This window comes from Gymnoscopelus braueri (genome assembly GCF_963280865.1).
Source record: "Gymnoscopelus braueri genome assembly, chromosome: 19".
Lineage (NCBI taxonomy): Eukaryota > Metazoa > Chordata > Actinopteri > Myctophiformes > Myctophidae > Gymnoscopelus > Gymnoscopelus braueri.
Genome location: NC_137621.1, coordinates 6,889,836 through 6,909,294, shown reverse-complemented (window position 1 = coordinate 6,909,294; position 19,459 = coordinate 6,889,836). Strand labels below are relative to the sequence as shown.

The following is a 19,459-nucleotide window of genomic DNA, read 5'->3' as shown; positions in this document are numbered from 1 at the left end:
GCCAGGCTGAAAAGGAGCGACTTTGTCGAGCTAGGCCTTGTCAAGCCAGGCTGTGTCGAGCCAGGATAATGAAGCCAGGCTTCACTTATTTCTATAAAAGACCATGAAAGTCGATAGCAGAATCCTTGAACTTGACCAATCATGGAGCCCAAAACCAGAGCGGCGTTCTTCTCTGTGGCTGAACAGCAGCACTGCAGCAGCTCATGGAATCTTACAAGGAAGTAAAATGTATAATAAGCAAGAAAGGAAACACGGCCGCAATAAATATAGATCCAGGGAGAAAGCGTGGCAAAGTATTGCCGACAAATTAAATGCACAAGTTGTCCAAAAATATGCAATTAATTTATATACAAATCCATAAATATATAATTCAGTTAGGTTTAAACATAAGGAGTTTAAGTGAATGTTGGAATTATAATTATAAACACTTAGAATAATTTTCGAATTTCAAATTTCTAGAAGATCTACAAGGGGAAAGCTTGCCTTTTGGCGGCCGGGGGTCCACGGTCCACGGGGGTCAACGGGGGTCCGGGAGTACACGGGGGGCCGGGCACCCCGTGTACTCCCGGACCCCCGTTGACCCCCAACAGAGGTCTGGGGTATACGGGGGTCCACGGGGGCGGGGGTCCACGGGGGTCCGGAGGTCCATGGGGGTCCGGGGGTCCACGGGGGTCCGGAGGTCCATGGGGGTCCGGGGGTCCACGGGGGTCCGGAGGTCCATGGGGGTCCGGGGGTCCATGGGGGTCCGGGGGTCCACGGGGGTCCGGAGGTCCATGGGGGTCCGGGGGTCCACGGGGGTCCGGAGGTACACAGGGGGCTGGGGGTACACGGGGGTCCACGGGTCCACGGGGGCGGGGGTCCATGGGGGGCCGGGGACCCCCGGCCGCCATAAGACAAAAACATTTCGGGCTTGTAGATCTTTGATTTTCGCATAAGAATTGAATAAGTGTAGAAAAACTCATTGGTTTATGATTGGAGTCATTGGACTAACAGCTATTTCACAAAACTTGAAGAACAAGGCACTGGATTAATAAAGCTTGGCTGTTAGCCTGCTCCTGACCAGGCTAACTTCACAGCTAAATTGCCATGGTAACTAAGCTAGGCTTGCTTCAATTCTCTTTTGAGGAATCGGATAAGGCTAAACTTAGCCAGGGTGAACTGGCTAAACTAATCTTCAAGATAATTCACCTTTTGAGGAACCGACTCAGCTCTAATCCTGGCTAAATTAAGCCAGGATAGGTGGTAAAGCCAGGCTTTAGCTCTAATTCACCTTTTGAGGAACAGGCCCCTGTTTAATTATTAGGCTAGGTAAGTAGGTTCACTAATAGTTTTTTGGTTCTTTCTGTTGGTCAGGGGTTTGAGTCCGCTTGAGGCATCCTGGATTATTTCTATTCTGTGGTCTTTGTCTCCCTCAAGTGGACCGAATGAGCAACAGGCCTGTGTGTGTCCCTGAGGAATAAGTCACAACCTGGATGGACAATAATCAGCCACTCAGTACAATTCTATACATTGTGGGTTCATATTTAGTGTGTTATTTAAATTGCCGGTGTACCCTTGGCAACACATCAGTTTATAACTTAATTTTCAACAACAACAAAAAAGTCAACAAAGTCCAGAGTTAAAGGGATACTTCACTTTAGGGCCGGGGACACATTTAAAAAAAATATTAAAAATAAATGAAAAAAGTTATGGAAAATTCATGGCCCCCTCACGCATTAGAGTGTCCTACTAATGCGTGAGGGGGCCATGAATTTTCCATAACTTTTTTCATTTATTTTTAATATTTTTTTTAAATGTGTCCCCGGCCCGAGAGTGAAGTATCCTTAACACACTTAAACCAGACCCCCTCTTGTGTGTTGGCTAGAGCTGCGCGCCCTAGGGAGACCTGACAGAATGTGTTTCATTTGCAACCAGTATGACGCGTGGTGCAACCAGTGTGACGCCGTCTGTTAAGGGGTCTATTGGCAGCTGCAGTTCATCGTTCTAACGGACCTCCTCGAGTAGCGGCGCTGTCTCAAAAGTGGGCGTGAAATGTGTAGTCCCCGTAATGTGAGTACTTTTCCCACCACTTCCGGCTCCACCACTCCGCCTCCGGAGACCTCAGATAGTGACGTATGACACCTCTCCTTGTTGTTCATCACGTGCTCCTTGACAGAGGGGAGGAAGCTGGAAGTGAATGACAACACCATGGTGATCCTACTCACTAAGTTACCTGAGGCTCAATGTCCTGCTGTAAGTACTGCTACTGTTTGTCTAATATCACTTACAGACATACATAATAATAACGTCATTTATGCACATAACAGAATTACATTTACAGTGCAGATCACAGCTGAATAAAGTCATCAGTCAGTTTGATGAAACGTCCCATGGTAGCCCTAGAATGGCTGTGATATCACATACATGTAATGTATCCCGTATACACAGCTAGCTGTAGAATACAACTCTCGTAGACGTATTTATGATTCTGACGTTTTCAATCTACGAGAGTTGTAGGGTTCACCCCCCATGGACACAGGGACTTTCAGCTCTATGCCCCGTAGACACTCCAAACATCTACAAATTGAAAATAAATGTGCTTACCCCCAAGCTCCAAATGTTAACTCTCGCTACGGGGCAGTAGTTTAATGTAATAATCCATATCTTTCAATAAAGAAGTGTTTTAATGCCGTATGTGGCCGAATGCCATTTTTTCACCCTCGTTTACTTCCTGTTTACATTGAGTGTAATTCTGGGTTTCACCAGATGGGCGCGTCCCTACCGCCCATTGCGAACATCCGACAGAATCGGCCACAGACGGCATTAAAACACTTCTTTATTGAAAGATATGGATTATTACATTAAACTACTACCGCGTAGCGAGAGTTAACATTTCGGGCTTGGGGGTAAGCACCTTTATTTTCAATTTGTACATGTTTGGAGTGTCTACGGGGGTATAGTGCTGAAAGTCCCTGTGTCCATGGGGGGTGAACCCTACAACTCCCGTAGATTGAAAACGTCTGAATCATAAATACGTCTACGAGAGTTGTATTCTACAGCTATACACAGCCAGAGAGATCACCCCCGGGTAGCATACTCATCGTGGCGGTATATTTAAAGTTGTGGGGCTGCGTTAGCCTTAGATCAAGGCTATCGTAGATTAATTTAATTAATTTAATATCGATATTTAATCGATTTTGACATCTACGAGAGTCTTAGCGTCCCCCCCCCCGTTTTGCCCTAGAATGTCACCAGTAAAGCCCGTACTTCTCCAAACATGTACAAATGCAAAAAATAAGGTGCTTACCCGCTTTGCCCCAAATGTTACCTAGGTGTACGGCGTGATTGTGCAATGTATTAGTCCATATTTTACAATAAGTGGTTTAATCCCGTCTGTGGCCGAACACCATTTTTTCCCCCTCGTTTGCTTTCTGTTTACATTGAGCGTAATCCCGGCTTTCACCGGATGCGCCCCCCGTCACTATCACCTAATGGGAACTTAAGAATCGGCCACAGACTCCGGACCGCTAGTTAACATTTGGTGCAAGTGGGTAAGCACCTTATATTTTGCATTTGTACAGAAATACGGGCTTTACTGGTGACATTCCAGGGCAAACTGGGGGTGGGGGTGTGATAATGTCAGGAACATTATACATTATCTAAATGTATAAGATCTAATAACAATGTGATAATGTCAGAGGAACATTGTTTGATCACTGTCTGTCACTCATAAGTTGTAACTCTGAACATAACGGATGTCGCATTGCAATGCTTCACACAGTCCACCGGGGGGAGCTGTTCACCAGCAGTAGAAGCTGCCTGCAGCACTGCAGACAGAGCTGTTTATTGTGATGTGAGCATGCTCTATCCCAATGGTTCTCAAAGTGGGGTCCGGGGACCCCTCGAGGGGGTTCCAGGGGGTCTCAGCAAAATCAGTCCATATAGCATAACAATCCGTGTTAAAATCAGTTTAACCCTATGTACATAAGCTGTTTTGAAAGTAGCCGATCTACAAGCTCACAACACTTATAGATTGGCTATTTTCCAACAATGTTTAAAAAAAATTGAAAACATTTGAATATTTTTCAAACGTTTTTACAACACAAATCTCGTATGGGGTGTCCCTGGTACAAAATATATTCAGATGGCGATCTGCGACCAAATACAAAGTGATGTGGGGGTTCCAGGGGGCACGGTGGCGCAGTCGGTAGCGCTGTCGCCTCACAGCTAGAAGGTCCTGGGTTCGATTCTCGCCATGGGACACTGTGGGCGCTGGGGGGCGTGTCCTCTCCTCCGTGTCATCAGTGCCCATATTAGGTGGGGTTGGCGAAAGGGCCTTTCTGTGTGGAGTTTGCATGTTCTCCCCGTGTCCCCTAGGGTAGGTACCCTCACAAAAACATGCGGTACACCTGGTATCTATACTGCCTCCCCCTGGTCAGCCGGGGCGCCTGATGGAGGGGAAAGGAACTGGTTGGAATAACGTGTTCCTTCCACGCGCTAAGTCCAACCAGGGAAACTCCCCCCTGTCAGGTGACAAGAAAGCTTGTTAGCTCTCATGCATTGAAGGGGCATGAGCTCGGCTCTGGGCTCTCCCTAGGCTGGCAGAGGGAGTGTAGCGCCCAGGATTACTTAGAAACAATTGGCACTGGGTGAAAAAAATGGGGTTGCAAAATCGTGGGATAAAATAAAATAAAAAAAGGTGAGAACCACAGACTGCTCTACCCTGAAGCAAACAGGCCGTTGTGTTTAGTGCAAAAACACACAGCTTTACCTTGCGTCAACACAGGGCTGCTGCTGTTCTCATCAAATCCCTGGCAGCACAAACCCATAACCATGTATTCAGTGATGTCTGCAGGTTTTCTCTCAATCCCAGAGCTTCCAATATTGATGTAATATTGATTTGTCGCCCAGCACTGCTGTTGTTTGTTATTGCTTTTTATCACTTTTTTAATCCCCAATTTAGTTGTTACGCCAATTAATTCCTCCCCAGTCCTCCACACACACACATTTCTGTGTTGTTGTCACTGCTGTTGTATCCTACTGACTTACCTGCGAGAGAGGAGCCCGCATCGGGGGGGACGTAGAGCCTATTGTCCTACCCGTCCCGCCCAACACTACCCCCCCCCCCCCCCAGCCCACAGGAGTATGTCTAGACTGATGATAGGTTCTTGGTTTACCTATGATCCTAGATTCTATTTCTATGCATTTGATGTATTAGCTCGTATTTACCTTGCTTACTGTTAGTCGACCTGGATTAAGAACGTCTGCTAAATGCCTAAATCAGGGGTCTTCAACGTTTTCAGGCCAAGGACCCCCTAGCTGAGAGAGAGATGAAGCAGGGACCCCCTCCTCTATATTGTATAAGATTGTGTTTCAGATTCAACTTTTTTTTGTTTACGTGGCCTGCTCTTTTTTCCCTCTACCCCTACACCTCTTTGCCAAAAATAGCAGATCTACAAGCTCACAACGCCTCGCGCTGCGAGGCGTTGTGAGCTTGTAGATCTGCTATTTTTAGCTAAAAGTTCTCCTCAGAAAAGGGATGCTATAGGGTTCAAGTGGTTACGGTAAAAATAAAACATATCACACAAAGATTTGGTGGACCCCCTGTTGTAACTCTGAGGACCCCCTAGGGGTCCCGGACCCCCTGTTGAAGACCCCTGGCCTAAATTGTAAATTGTACGTGCAGTGACAAATATCCCCCCCCCCCCCCCCCCCCAGCCATCCGGCTTCCTTTCCCCCGAACACGGGCCAATTGTGTCCCGTATAGACGCTCGATTAAGCCAGATGAACTGCGGTGGATTCGAATCCCCAGCCTCTGCAGTGGTGGGCGGGCACTTTACCCAGCACTGCTGTTAACCCTATGTAAAGGTTAACCATGAACCATGACCAGCAGTGGTGTAATGTAACTAAGTACATGTACTGAAAAGGCCCTCCTTAAAGGCCTCACCGTGGATTTGTCGGGCTTCTTCCTCACGGAAGACACAGGCTGGGGCACCAACCCATGCTGCTACTACAATTATATGAAAACTTAAGTTACTAGTTCATTTGTAGATTTTGATTATTATTACAAAACACACTAACCGCTTCAGCCGCAATCTAGGAAGCCGTAGTAAAAAAAAAGAGGAAAAAACAGCGCGTTCTCTGTTGAGATTACTTCAGCTGTATACATATTCTGGCCATTTGAAAATAGCTTGTAGATCGGCTATTTTCAAAAGATTTGTTAATGTATTTTGAACTGGGACATGCTGCACAATGAGTACTTTTACTTTTGGTTCTTTAAATATATTATAATGCCGATACTTTTGTACTTTGTAAGTACATTTTGAATATGAGACTTGTAACAGAGTACGTCTACATTGCAGTATTGATACTTTTACTTAAGTAAAACATGCGAGTACTTCCATCACTGATGACCATGATGAAGGGACAGACAGAGACAGACAGACGTCTTCTAACTGTACTTTTGCATCAAAGTAACTGCGTACATGTCTCACTGTGCATACATGTCTCACTGTGCATACATGTCTCACTGTGCATACATGTCTCACTGTGCATACATGTCTCACTGTGCATACATGTTAGCCTGACACTCAGCCTGAATTTTCATTTCGTTTCACTCCATTATTCAGTCTGAAAGCCCTCTCAATAGACCATATTCACACGGCGGCCATATTGGAATTTAACATTGAAAGTGCTGCCACCCGGGGTAGCTACTTTCATTGACTTCATAGAAACATGGCCGCCGTGTGAATATGGTCTATGCAGCGGAGTTCTGAGATGGGGGCGTGGCCAAAGTGGGACTCCACTATGAACCAACGCGATTGGTTCATACTGGATTGTCCCGATCCCGATTCGTCGTACAGATTTTCAACCGAGAAACACCCGCCTTCGAAAGCGTCACCAGACCCTGAATGCTAGGCAAAGGATTCAGGGGGTGGAGCCAGGCTACATACATGTCTCACTGTGCATACATGTCTCACTGTGCATACATGTCTCACTGTGCATACATGTCTCACTGTGCATACATGTCTCACTGTGCTGTGTCCTCCTCCCTGGCAGCTGTGTCACAGCGTGGTGGACGGGCTGTGCGGGCGGGAGGGCCCTCGCCTGGCAGACTACAGCGCCACCTGGAGCTTGGAGGAGTGGCTGCAGCTGCTGGAGTCTCTGTCGTCCTTCTTCCGCCTGGCCGTGGGGAACACCAGCTCTGAGGAGGAGGTCAGATGGTCTCACTGACCCTTCTATGATGTCACTTTCACATAGGGGTGTGTAACTGTTAAAGGAGTAGTTCACCCAAAAAAATTACTTATTTTCTATCAATTACACACCCCATGAAGCCTTGAATTCATGGAGATTTCTTTGTTTTTGTCGCATTCCTGAGACAATAATTTGATTCCCGGGTGGAAAGATGCTAATGTATCCGGTAGGAGACTCAAAGGAGCCTCTTTGAGTCTCCTACCGGAAATACACCCGTTCATCAAATTATTGGTTTAGGAATGCGACAAAAACCAAAAAGATCTCCATGAATTAAGTAATTTTTTGGGTGAACTACTCCTTTAATCGATCTAATCAATGTATGTAATTGATTAAAATAATTGATTTAAAAAAATAGCTAAAATAGACGATCTACAAGCTCACAACGCATCGCCATGCAACATGTTGTGAGCTTGTTGATTGGCTGTTTTCGATAGGTTAATCAGACTAATCAAGTATATACAGTATATGTATATACACATAATATGGATGTGTGCTCTATTATGGTGCCCCTCAACATACCATTCAAACGTGGTGTTGATTGTAGGTTGCGTTCATGATATATGGCTTTTTTCCCCTCTCATTTTGGAAGCCAATTACAGGCAAACATTATGGAATATCAAACCCCTGCTTGACAGTCGCTGTTACATGACTCCAGAGATCATTTGTACCCAATTTGGTGAAAATCATGTTTCTGGAACTAACAGTTTCTGCAACAAACCGTTTCTGCAATAAACGGTGACATTTGTAAAGATTTGTGGCTCCGCTATGGGTCTAAAAGACAAATGGCTTCTGGCTCTGTGGTGTTCACAGAGTTTACCATCAGAGGTGTAGACGTTGGCAACAGCCTGCTCACAGAAATGCATGATATTTAGTTTTGTTCTGAGTTTAAAACAATTGAAGATCGTAATAAAAAGTTGTTAAACAATTTAAATTATAACAATAAAGAGGAACGCATTTGTGTGACCACTTTAACCACTATCTTATACTTATATTTTGAGATGGGGGTCCGCGGCCAAATACATATCAGTTTGGGGGTCATTGACATGAAAAAGTTTGATAACCACTGATATTATAGCAACATACGTTTTTTTTCTAGGATTTAGAGGACATTTGTAGAATCCCCCAGAAGCAAAGATTTGAGTTACAAATGTTTGCTTTTTAAAAAGAAATATATATATTCAAAGATTTGCACAAAAATAGCAGATCTACAAGCTCATAGCGCTGTGTGTGTGTGTGTGTGTGTGTGTGTGTGTGTGTGTGTGTGTGTGTGTGTGTGTGTGTGTGTGTGTGTGTGTGTGTGTGTGTGTGTGTGTGTGTGTGTGTGTGTGTGTGTGTGTGTGTGTGTGTGTGTGTGTGTGTGTGTGTGTGTGTGTGTGTGTGTGTGTGCGCGCGCTGTGTGTGTGCTCATGGCGTGTGTTGCTGTGCTGTGTGAACTATAGGTGCTGGCAGATGTGTCCAGCGGCCACAGGGAGGCGCTGCTGGCTGTGCTGAAGGCCAGACAGGAGGAGCTGTGCCAGGCTCTGCTGGACAGAACCAACAGCATCTCCAGCACCACGCTGCAGGACTTTGACTGGCAGCTCAAGGTACAACCTCACCTCGCCTCACTCTGGAGCTATGTTGTCCAAGTGTTGATTTTCACATAACATTTTGATTTAGTTTATAGTTAAATAAAAAAACATCACATGGATGCACCTATAGGACGTATCATCAGTGTTGTAGCGTGCGGTCGTCGGGTGTTTCGGGTCTCGCGACAACATACACCCTCGCCCAGGTGACCCAGCCGGGGTTGATCAAGCCCCCGACTTACGTCCCAGTAGCTACCCACGGTCAGTCCTCTGAGGGAAACTCAGGGCCCCTCAGTCCGCTTCTCCGGAACTACTCTGCCAGGACTTGGGGAGGCTCTGGCACATGGAGGGACTCCATGTGCAGATCTACAAGCTCAGATCTACAAACTCACATAGCAGATCTACAAGCTCATAGCGCGGGACAGAGTGCCGCGCTATGAGCTTGTATATCTGCTATTTTTGAAAAATCGAAAACATTTGTGCAAATCTTTGAATATATATATTTTTCAAGCGAACATTTGTAAAGTGAAGTGACAGCTTTAAGCCTTAGTGCCTGTCTAGTTTTATAACCATGTCTAACATTATGCAGGTAATAGCTGTAAAAATAGATTTGGTGTTGAAGGGGGGGGGGGGGGGGGGAATAGGAGGGGACCAAGTGTTATATATGTTACAGGGAAATTGGCATTCCAGCGAAAATGAAAGGGGTACGCTTGTTTTCACCACCCCTCAGGCAATTCTGTAGAATCAACGCTAGAGGGCAATGCAAGCCAGACATGAGCCCCACACCACACACGCATGCACAAACGAGCACGCACACACGCATGCGCACGCGCACGCGCACACACACACACACACACACACACACACACACACACACACAGCCTCATTCCATGCAGTTGAAGCACAAGGGGGCGGGCCTGGCGGGCTATGTTAGTGCAGTGAGTGGCACTTGGGGCAAACGCAGTCCCCACAACATCATTTACGATTCTGTGCCTATCGGTACATAACTCGGACGGCGCTTAAGTCGACTAGCAGACCATCGGCCGGTCGTCGCGGGCACTCGCGCCTGGAGGCGCTCGGGCGCGACTCCTCGGCCTCAAGGTCTGCTAAGGCGGCGCGCCTCAGTCATGGTCCAAAACTATACTTTATCAGCGAAAAAAAAGTAGTCCGCGGTTGTTTGAAAAAGTAATGTCCCGAGCGGGAGTCAAACCCCGGCTCCCAGTGGTAGTGGGTGGGGAGTCCAATGATTATCGAAGTGCGCCACTGAGCCTTGTACTAGTGGTGTAAAGTAACAAAGTAGATTTACTCAAGTACAATTTTGAGGTATTCGTACTTTACTTGAGTATTTCTCTCATATTATCCATTTTATTTTCAGCGTTCCCCTAGCGTAGCTTCCTGGTTGTTATATTGTTGTTGTGGTCGTCGTCCTCGCATCAAAGCCCCGCCTCGCAGCACCGCCCCGCGCCTATAAAAGTAGCGCTCCCCTGTCAATTTCCCTGGACTGCCAATTTCCCTGTGACATATAGACTCCTCTAAATCAATATGCATTTCAAAATCTATCTATAGCTGTGTCTGTGTCTGTGTCTGCCTCTCGATATGCCCAAATATGGAACTCCTCACCAGGTGGTGTAAAGTGACTAAGTGCATTTACTCAGGTACTTTAACTTTGCTGGAGTATTTCCAGTTGTCAGTACTTTTACTTCTACTCCACTACATCTCAGAGGCAAATATTGTATTTTCACTCCACTACAATTATTTTGAAAACTTTAGTTACTAGTTACTTTGTAGATTTGGATTATTATTACAAAACATACCCACTTCAGCCCTATATACATTTCGGCCATTTGAAAATAGCAGATCTACAAGCTCACAATAAGTTAGCTTGTAGATCTTCGGCCATTTTGAAAATAGCCGATCTACAAGCTCACAATGCAAATTGAATTCTGGACTTTTACTTGTAACAGAGTATTTTTCTGCATTGCAGTATTGATACTTTTACTTAAGGGGGGAGGGGGTTTGGCCAATCATAGCCCTGCCCTCTAAGCACCCTAACAAAGGGTACGGCACTAGTTCATTAAAATGCAATCATAAAATTAATCACCTGTAAGCCCATTTCATTTGACTGTTAAATTGTCTTCTTGATTTTATTGGCTGTTTTTTATTCCCATTATTAGCCCCGCGGACAGACTGCATCTCCTTCTCCTCCTCCTCCTAGAGATAGATGTTACCTACTGTATACTCACTTTAACCCATTAAGACCTGAGATGATTCTTAAAAATGTTTTCTAAATCCAAACAGTTTTTTTGAGAAAAAAATAATAATAATCAAGATTTTTCAAAAACAGCAGATCTACAAGCATCTGTGTGTCATTTTTAGATTTCTTTGGCTATTAAAAAATAGCAGATATACAAGCTCATAGCGCGGCACCGAGTGCCGCGCTACGAGCTTGTAGATCTGCTATTTTTTAAAAATCGTGAAAAATGTGTGCAAATCTTTGAATATATATATATTTTTAAAGTGAACATTTTTTTACTCAAATCTTTTCTTCTGAATCCTAACAGTTATTTTTTTATTGCTATAATTGTTGCTATAATATCAGTGGTTCTCAATGATATGATACGTATTTGTCCGCGGACCCCCTCCATCTCAAAATATGTTGTTCCAGGGACCCCCAGAAGCAAATATTAGAGTTAAAGATGTATATATATATATATAAGATTTGCACACATTTTCACGATTTCTTTAAAAACATTAGCAGATCTACAAGCTCATAGTGCGGCACTCGGCGCCGCGCTATGAGCTTGTAGATCTGCTATTTTTTGAATAGCCCAAAGAAATCTTAAGATGACACACAGATGCGTTCCCGGTCTTAATGGGTTAAAGCATAGAATTATATTACATATTATTATTAGATTTATGGCGCCCAGGCTGGCCTGTACATCACCGTGTTAGTCTAGAATCCTACACTGTCCTGTCCTGACTCCTCCGCAGTGGTGGAAAGTAACTTAAGTACATTTACTCAAGTACTGTACTTAAGTACAGTTTGGAGGTATTTTTTACTTATACTGGAGTATTTCCAATTTTCAATAATTTAACTTTTTCTCCTCTACATCTCAGAGGCAAATATCGTACTTTTACTCCACTACAATTATTTGAAATCTTTAGTTACTTTATTATATTATAAAACATACATTAACCACTTTAGCCTTATTTTATACATAGGCTATTTGAAAGTAGCCGATCTACAAGCTCACAACGCGTCACAACGTTGTCATCTGTCATCGTAGGCGTACATTTTCAAAAGTTTCCAGTCTTACACCATCCTGTCTGTCTTACACCATCCTGTCTGTCTTACACCATCCTGTCTGTCTTACACCATCCTGTCTGTCTTAGACCGGGCGCAAAACGTTACCGATACACTCTGCTTGCAATCAAAAACCAGCTGAATTTCCAGGGTGTCCATTTCAACATATCTCTCATGTTTCCAAATTGCAGAGGACATCGCTGAGAGACTCATCATTGAGGTTTTAAAAAGAAAAGATACATTATTAACCCTTTTAGACCGGGAACGAATCTGTGTAATTTTTTGACTATATTCTTTGACTATTCATAAATAGCAGATCTACAAGCTCATAGCACGGCACCGAGTGCTATGAGCTTGTAGATCTGCTATTAAAAAAATTAAAATAAAAAACGTTAAAATGTGTGTAAATCTTTTAATATATATATATATATTTTAAAGCAAACATTTGTAACTCAAATCTTTGCTTCTGGAGGGATTCTACAAATGTCTTCTAAATCCAGTTTCTTTGAAAATGTATTTGGCCGCGGACCCCCATCTCAAAATATTTTGTTCCAGGACCCCCAGAAGTTGTAACAGAGTTAAAAATGTTCGCTTTAAAAAATACCAAAAAATCAAAAAAATCACTAATTTTCAAAAATAGCAGATCTACAAGCTCATAGCGCGGCACTCGGTGCCGCGCTATGAGCTTGTATATCTGCTGTTTTTGAATAGCCAAAGAAATCTAAAGTGACACAGATGCGTTCCCGGTCTTAAAGGGTTAAGTGTCTTTCAGCACCACGGAAGCGAGGAGAGATGTGAGATATTTAAACACATACATATGACCAGCAGATACAGTATGTACGTGAGGTTAAGCATAAGGTGGTAAAGTATGTGCGTGAGATTACTAGCATGAGGTGCAAAAACTACAGCAACCCCTCAGGGTCAATCCCTCAAGGACTATACTCAACAACCTCCTCCAAGAGGTTTCGCATGCATGAGCTTGTAGATCTGCTATTTTTATTCTTTTTTTTTATCTTGAAAACATTTGGAATATTGTTTTAACATTTTAGCCAACATCTTGTGTGGGGGTCCCTGGCATACAATATTTTCAGGTGGGGGTCCACGGCCAAATGCATGTTTAACTTGACTTCAGGGACTTGCTGGCCACTGGGCAATTTGGGACAATTCCAGAACGGCCGCGCCATTCAAATTTTTTTTTTTAATATTATTTTAGGATTATTACGGTCATTTCCGGGTCGCGCGGCCCAATTATTAGTTACGTTACTGTTTGGGCTGGGAATTTACATAGGGTTGCTGGGTTAAACCCCCCCCCCCCCCCCCCCCCCGTTGACAAAACGGTGGGCCGGTTCGGACCAAAATCCCAGGGCGGAATTTTGGTCCCAGCCCGCCCCTGCTTGACTTGATGAAAATGTTTGAGAACCACAGCTTTATCTCTCCTTCCATTTTTCTCTCACCTTGGATAAAGGCGTTATATAAATGTACCATTTACTACTGTATGTCATGATGACTCAGAGTGTCATTATTTATTAGAAAATCACGGTGGTTAAAAAATGTAATCTCTCTCTCTCTCTCTCTCTGTGTTAGTCAATTCAAAGGGCTTTATTATTGGCATCTGAAAACACGTTTTACATTGCCAAAGCAAAAGTGGAACAAAACAAAATAATGTATGACATATTGAAAGGGAATAAAGAAATGTGTAAACAGAGCTGTGCTACATTACAACAATCTCTCTCTCTCTCTCTCTCTCTCTCTCTCTCTCTCTCTCTCTCTCTCTCTCTCTCTCTTGCAAAAATGCAAAATTAGTGGCAGCAAAAGTAGGATAAATCTGCTACTAAATGTTTTTGGGGAGGAGCCTTTGAAGCATTGGTGAGAGCCAGAATTAGAGTGGATTTAGTTTTTTTATTCTCTCATGAATAATGTTGGTGAGTTCATTATCTCAGTGGTGTTTCAATGAGCCTCTCTGTTCTGTTGTGGAGGAGCATTTGGTTTTTAATTTGGTACTACCATAAGACCGGCAAAGATCTTTAGATGTCTTTGGCTATTCAAAAATAGCAGATATACAAGCTCATAGCGTGGCACTCTATGAGCTTGTATATCTGCTATTTTTTGTAAAATCGTGAACATGTGTGCAAATCTTTGAATATATATATATATGTGTATATATATATATTACTTTTTTATTGTTTTTATGAATTTTTTTACTCAAATCTTTTGAGGGGGGTCCCTGGAACAAAACATTTTGAGACGGGGGTCCGCAGCCAAATGCATATAGTTTTGGGGGTCCTTGACATGAAAATGTTTGAGAACCACTGATAATATTATTATAATAATAATAATAATAATAATAATAATAATAATAAACTTTATTTGTATAGCACCTTCATGAGATGAAATGCAGCTCAAAGTGCTTTACAGAGCAAGAATAAAGCACAAGTGCTTTACAGAAAAAGTACAAATAATTAAACAATAAAGCAAAAAAATATAAATATAAATATTCAGCTATAGAGTTAGTGCCGAAGTGTCTTTGAGCAAGACACTGAACCCCTAACTGCTCCCGATGAGCACGTTGGTGCCTTGCATGGTTTGCTCCGGCATCGGTGTGTGAATGTGATGCACTTGTAAAGCACCCTTGGATCAAGGCGTTATATAAGTGCACCATTTACTGCTGTTATGTCATGACTGAGAGTGTCATTATTTATTAGAAAATAAAGGTGTTTAAAAAATTAAAAATGTATGTCTCTCTCTCTCTCTCTCTCTTGCTCTCTGTGTCTCTCTCTCAGTTAGCGTTGTCCAGTGATAAGATCCAGTCCCTCCAGACTCCTCTGTTGAGTCTCAGTTTGGACGTGAGGGAGAACGGAGTCCTCCGGCCCGTTGTCATGGAGATGAGCAGAGACGAGCTCAACGGCCTCGTCAGCTCACTGGAGGCTGCCAACAAGGTGTCTGTCTGTCTGTCTGTCTGTCTGTCTGTCCCTGTCTCACAGTGTCACTATCATTCTTTCTCTCTCTCTGTCTCTGTCTCTCTCTATGTCTCTCTCTCTGTCTCTCTCTCTGTCTCTCTCTCTGTCTCTCTGTGTCTCTCTCTCTCTCTCTCTCTCCTCTATGTATGGTGTGTACAGCACAGAGAGAGTGTCATTGGCACTCAGTCTCTACCTTAGCGTATAGCCGTATAGCAGGGAGAAAATGCTGAGTCGTGTGCTCTGCCCTCTGGTGACTCATTGTGTTAAGAGCAGCCGCTGTGTTTATCCTTGTATGTCACCCAAATAACACACATTCACACACACACACACACACACACACACACACACACACACACACACACACACACACACACACACACACACACACACACACACACACACACACACACACACACACACACACACACACAGCTCAGCCCGTTGGTGCAAGCGTCCAAGAACCCTCAGGGTACCTTGAGGGGTAAAATAATACGTAAATGGATGCATTTATACAGCGCCTTTTATCCAAGGTGCTTTACCATGTGTATTACATTCACACACACACACACACACACACACACACACACACACACACACACACACACACACACACACACACACACACCGATGGCAGAGGAAACCATGCAAGGCACCAGCCTGCTCATCCGTAGCAGTTAGGGGTTCAGTGTCTTGCTCAAGGACACTTCGTCACTATAACTCAGGGAGAACCCCGGGATCGAACTGTGACCGTTCTCTACCTCCTGAGCCATTGCCGCCACTAGGGGGGGTTCCAAATGGAGCCTTATAGGTCTGTAACTCTCAGATTTATGGGGGTCCTCGAAATTAAAAGGTTTGAGACGCTCTGCTTAAGTGTGCGTCCACACTATACAACACTAAAGTGTATCTTTAGTTTGATAACAGAATGCGTCTGGATCGGTAGTTCACAGGTTTTCAAAATGAGGGCGCTAGAGGGCAAATTGGAAAGGGGGAAAAAATGGTAAAAAAAAACTAAGAGGAAAAAAGCTTCTCGTTGTTCAATTAACCGACACAAGATTACGTTGGTTAGAGGTTGTAAAGATTACATTAAACACATTAAAAATGTGTAATGATTGTCTATTCCGTTGGTTCTCAAAATGGGGTCCGGGGAGTCCCAGGGGTCCTTGGGGGGGTTCCAGGGGGTCCCCAGCTAAATGTGTTAATATAGCATCACAATAATTTTAACCACTTTAACCTTTTATACTTTGGCAATTCAAAAATAGCAGATCTACAAAGCTCATAGCACGGCACTCGGTGCCGTGCTATGAGCTTTGTAGATCTGCTATTTTCTGAAAAATGGAGATTTTCTTTGTAAATCTTTGAATGTAATACCTTTTTAAAGCGAACATTTGTAACTCAAATCTTTGCTTCTGGGGGGGGGGGGGGGGTCCCTGGAACAAAATATTTTGACTTGGGGGTCCGCGGCCAAATACATATACTTTTGGGGGTCCTTCACATGAAAAAGTTTGAGCACCACTGATATAATCGTCACTGAAACGGCACGATCATTTTATGGCATGGATGATTGGCCAATGGGGATCCAGAACTCAAGCCTGCTTGAAGCTTGAGATAGTCGCATAGCGATGCTGCCAGTGGTGTAAAGTAACTAAGTACATTTACTCAAGTACTGTACTTAAGTACAATTTTGAGGTATTTTTACTTTACTGGAGTATTTCCAATTTTCAGTACTTTTACTTCTACTCCACTACATCTCAGAGGCATAATTGTACTTTTACTCCACAACAATTATTTGACAACTTTAGTTACTAGTTACTTTGTAGATTTTGATCATTATTACAAAACATACATTAACCACTTCAGCCCTATATACATTTCGGCCATTTGAAAATAGCTGATCTACAAGTAGAATTGTAGATCTGCTATTTTCAAACGATTTTTATACATTGTATACATTTTGAAAACTTGTGAAATGGAACATTCTGCAATACATAATGAGTGCTTTGTACTTTTGGTACTTTAAGTACATTTTGATGTCAATACTTGTGTACTTTTACTCAAGTAAATTTTGAATTTCTGACTTTTACTTGTAACAGAGTATTTCTACATCGCAGTATTGATAGTTTTACTTAAGTAAAATATGTGAGTACTTTTTCCGCCACTGGATGCCGCGCGTTGTGAGCTTTTATATCGACTATTGCCACAATCTTTTTGCACGACACCATTGTACACCGACGTACGATATAGGATTTAAGTGGTTAATTGGTTCATTGACATATAATTTTCAGGGAGAACAGAACAAAACAGAACATCGGTTTCAGGTTTCAAGTTTGTCTGCATCCGTTGTTCCTTCGGTCTGAAAGTCACAGCCTGGAGCGCGCCTTCAGTTTCACACTGGTGCACAAGACCAGTATATAGGACAGTGCCTTACATGTACTTAAGTATATTTACTTGAGTACTGGACATAAGTACATATTTTGAGTATCTGTACTTTACTTACAGCTAGTGCCGCCGCGCTATGAGCTTGTAGATCTGCTTTTTTGTTTTGTTTTAATCGTTAGAATCTGTGCACATTTTGAATATTTTGTTTAATGTGTTGTTCCAGGGACCCCCCAGAAGCAAAGATTTGAGTTAAAAATGTTGTTTCCAAAAAATATATGTATTCAAAGATTTTTCAAAAATAGCATACCGGTATCTACAAGCTCGTAGCGCTACACTCGGTGCCGTGCTACGAGCTTGTATATCTGCTATTTTTGAATAGCCCAAAGTATAAAATGATAAATATATATTCCTCTGAGATGTAGTGGAGTAGAAGTAAAAGTATTGGATATTGGAAATACTCAAGTAAAGTAAAAAATCCTCAAAATTGTACTTATGATGTGTGTTTGTGTCTTCCCAGGTGGTGTTGCAGTTGAAATGACCTCTGACCCCACCGTGCACTACGGGGCCAAAAGACATCAGAGGAGGAAATGGCTGTTAAAACATCGCTGTAAAACACAGAAACCTTGTATCTCCATATTTCAACTTTTTTATGTTGTTTGTTTTTTTTGTAAATGAATGCCTCTGCTTTGTGGCTTCTTTTTCGTACGAGAGTGTCACGCAAAAGTAGCGAAAGTACTTACGGCTGTGTCTGTGGGTTTTACATATTGAACCAATGTTGAGCGTGATGTTCAGAGCGTGATGTTCACACACTCTGGTGTTCTCTATACCAGGGGTCTTCAACAGGGGGTCCGGGACCCCTAGGGGGTCCTCAGAGCTACTATAGGGGGTCCGCCAAATCTTTGTGATAGGATTTCGTTTTTTTTACATTAACCACTTGAACCCTACAATTCCTTTTCTGAGGGGAAAATTAGCCGAAAATAGCAGATCTACAAGCTCTCAACGCCTCGCAGCGCAGCTATTTTTGCCAAAGAGGCTATAGGTGTAGAGGGAAAAAGAGCAGACTAAGAAGAAAAACAACTTTAATCTGAAACACAATTTTATACAATATAGAGTAGGGGTCCCTGCTTCATCTCTCTCTCAGCTAGGGGTCCTTGGCCTGAAACCTGTCTGTGGGTTTAATATATTGAACCAATGTTTTGGACATGAGGTTTTCCACCTGACAGTGTGATGTGTTGTACAAATCACACCTTTATGTTTGTGTTTTAACTGCTTTACCCACTGTATGGTACCAACTCTACCACTGCACTGCACTGCAGGGGTCTTCAACGGGAGGGTCCGGGGACCCCCATATAGGGGGGTCCTCAGATATAACTGCAGGGGGGCCGCCAAATCTTTGTGTGAAAGGAACTTTTTTTTTTTTTTTAATTTTACATTAACCACTTGAACCCTATAGAGCATCGCAGTTCCCGCCCACTTCCTGGTTTTTCCTGGTGCCGGAAGGAAAAACTCAATGCATTTTTCCCATTGACATTTCCAAAAATATTTATATCAATTAATTTAAGCCTCGAATCAAGCCAATAAAACATGGCCATCATTATGACCATAAAATGTTTTTTTCTGTGATTTTTTTTAAATTTTATATTTAATTATATGATATACTATATTTAATAAATACCCTTTGTTTTGCCGTTTTCAAAAAAATAATAATCACAGAATCAAACGTTTTATGGTCATGATGATGGTCATGTTTTATTGGCTTGATTCTAGGCTTAAATTTATTTATATAAATATTTTTGGAAATGTCAATGGGAAAAATGCATTGAGTATTTTGCGGTGGAACCCGGAAGGGGCGGGAACTGCGATGCTCTATAGCAGGGGTCTTCAGGCCAAGGACCCCCTAGCTGAGAGAGAGATGAAACAGGGACCCCCTCCTCTATAGTGAAAAAAAATGTGTTTCAGATAAACTTTTGCTGCTATTTTTTCCCTCTGCACCTATAACTCTTTGCCGAAAATAGCCGATCTAC

At 43.0% G+C, this 19,459-nt stretch overlaps 2 protein-coding genes across 2 annotated transcripts in view; both read left to right on the top strand.

Moving 5' to 3' along the window:
• Positions 1 to 19,459, top strand: part of gabrb1 (gamma-aminobutyric acid type A receptor subunit beta1) — a gene marked incomplete at both ends in the record, with an annotated part of 204,514 nt that overhangs the window by 22,327 nt on the left and 162,728 nt on the right. The window lies entirely within an intron of this gene.
• LOC308074507 (COMM domain-containing protein 8-like) lies at positions 2,163 to 18,890 on the top strand. Its single transcript, XM_080413972.1, has 5 exons — positions 2,163 to 2,232; positions 7,039 to 7,194; positions 8,673 to 8,816; positions 14,883 to 15,038; positions 17,953 to 18,890. Exons 1-5 carry the CDS (start codon positions 2,188 to 2,190, stop codon positions 17,971 to 17,973), a joined length of 522 nt encoding a protein of 173 aa, XP_080270098.1. The 5' UTR covers positions 2,163 to 2,187; the 3' UTR covers positions 17,974 to 18,890.

What these genes read in the sequence shown, in the direction of transcription:
- LOC308074507 (XM_080413972.1), top strand. Translation starts at nt 2,188, where the DNA reads ATGGTGATCCTACTCACTAAGTTACCTGAGGCTCAATGTCCTGCT. An exon ending in CTGAGGCTCAATGTCCTGCT is followed by an intron (nt 2,233 to 7,038) that starts GTAAGTACTGCT and finishes CCTCCCTGGCAG; the next exon opens with CTGTGTCACAGCGTGGTGGA. An exon ending in ACACCAGCTCTGAGGAGGAG is followed by an intron (nt 7,195 to 8,672) that starts GTCAGATGGTCT and finishes TGTGAACTATAG; the next exon opens with GTGCTGGCAGATGTGTCCAG.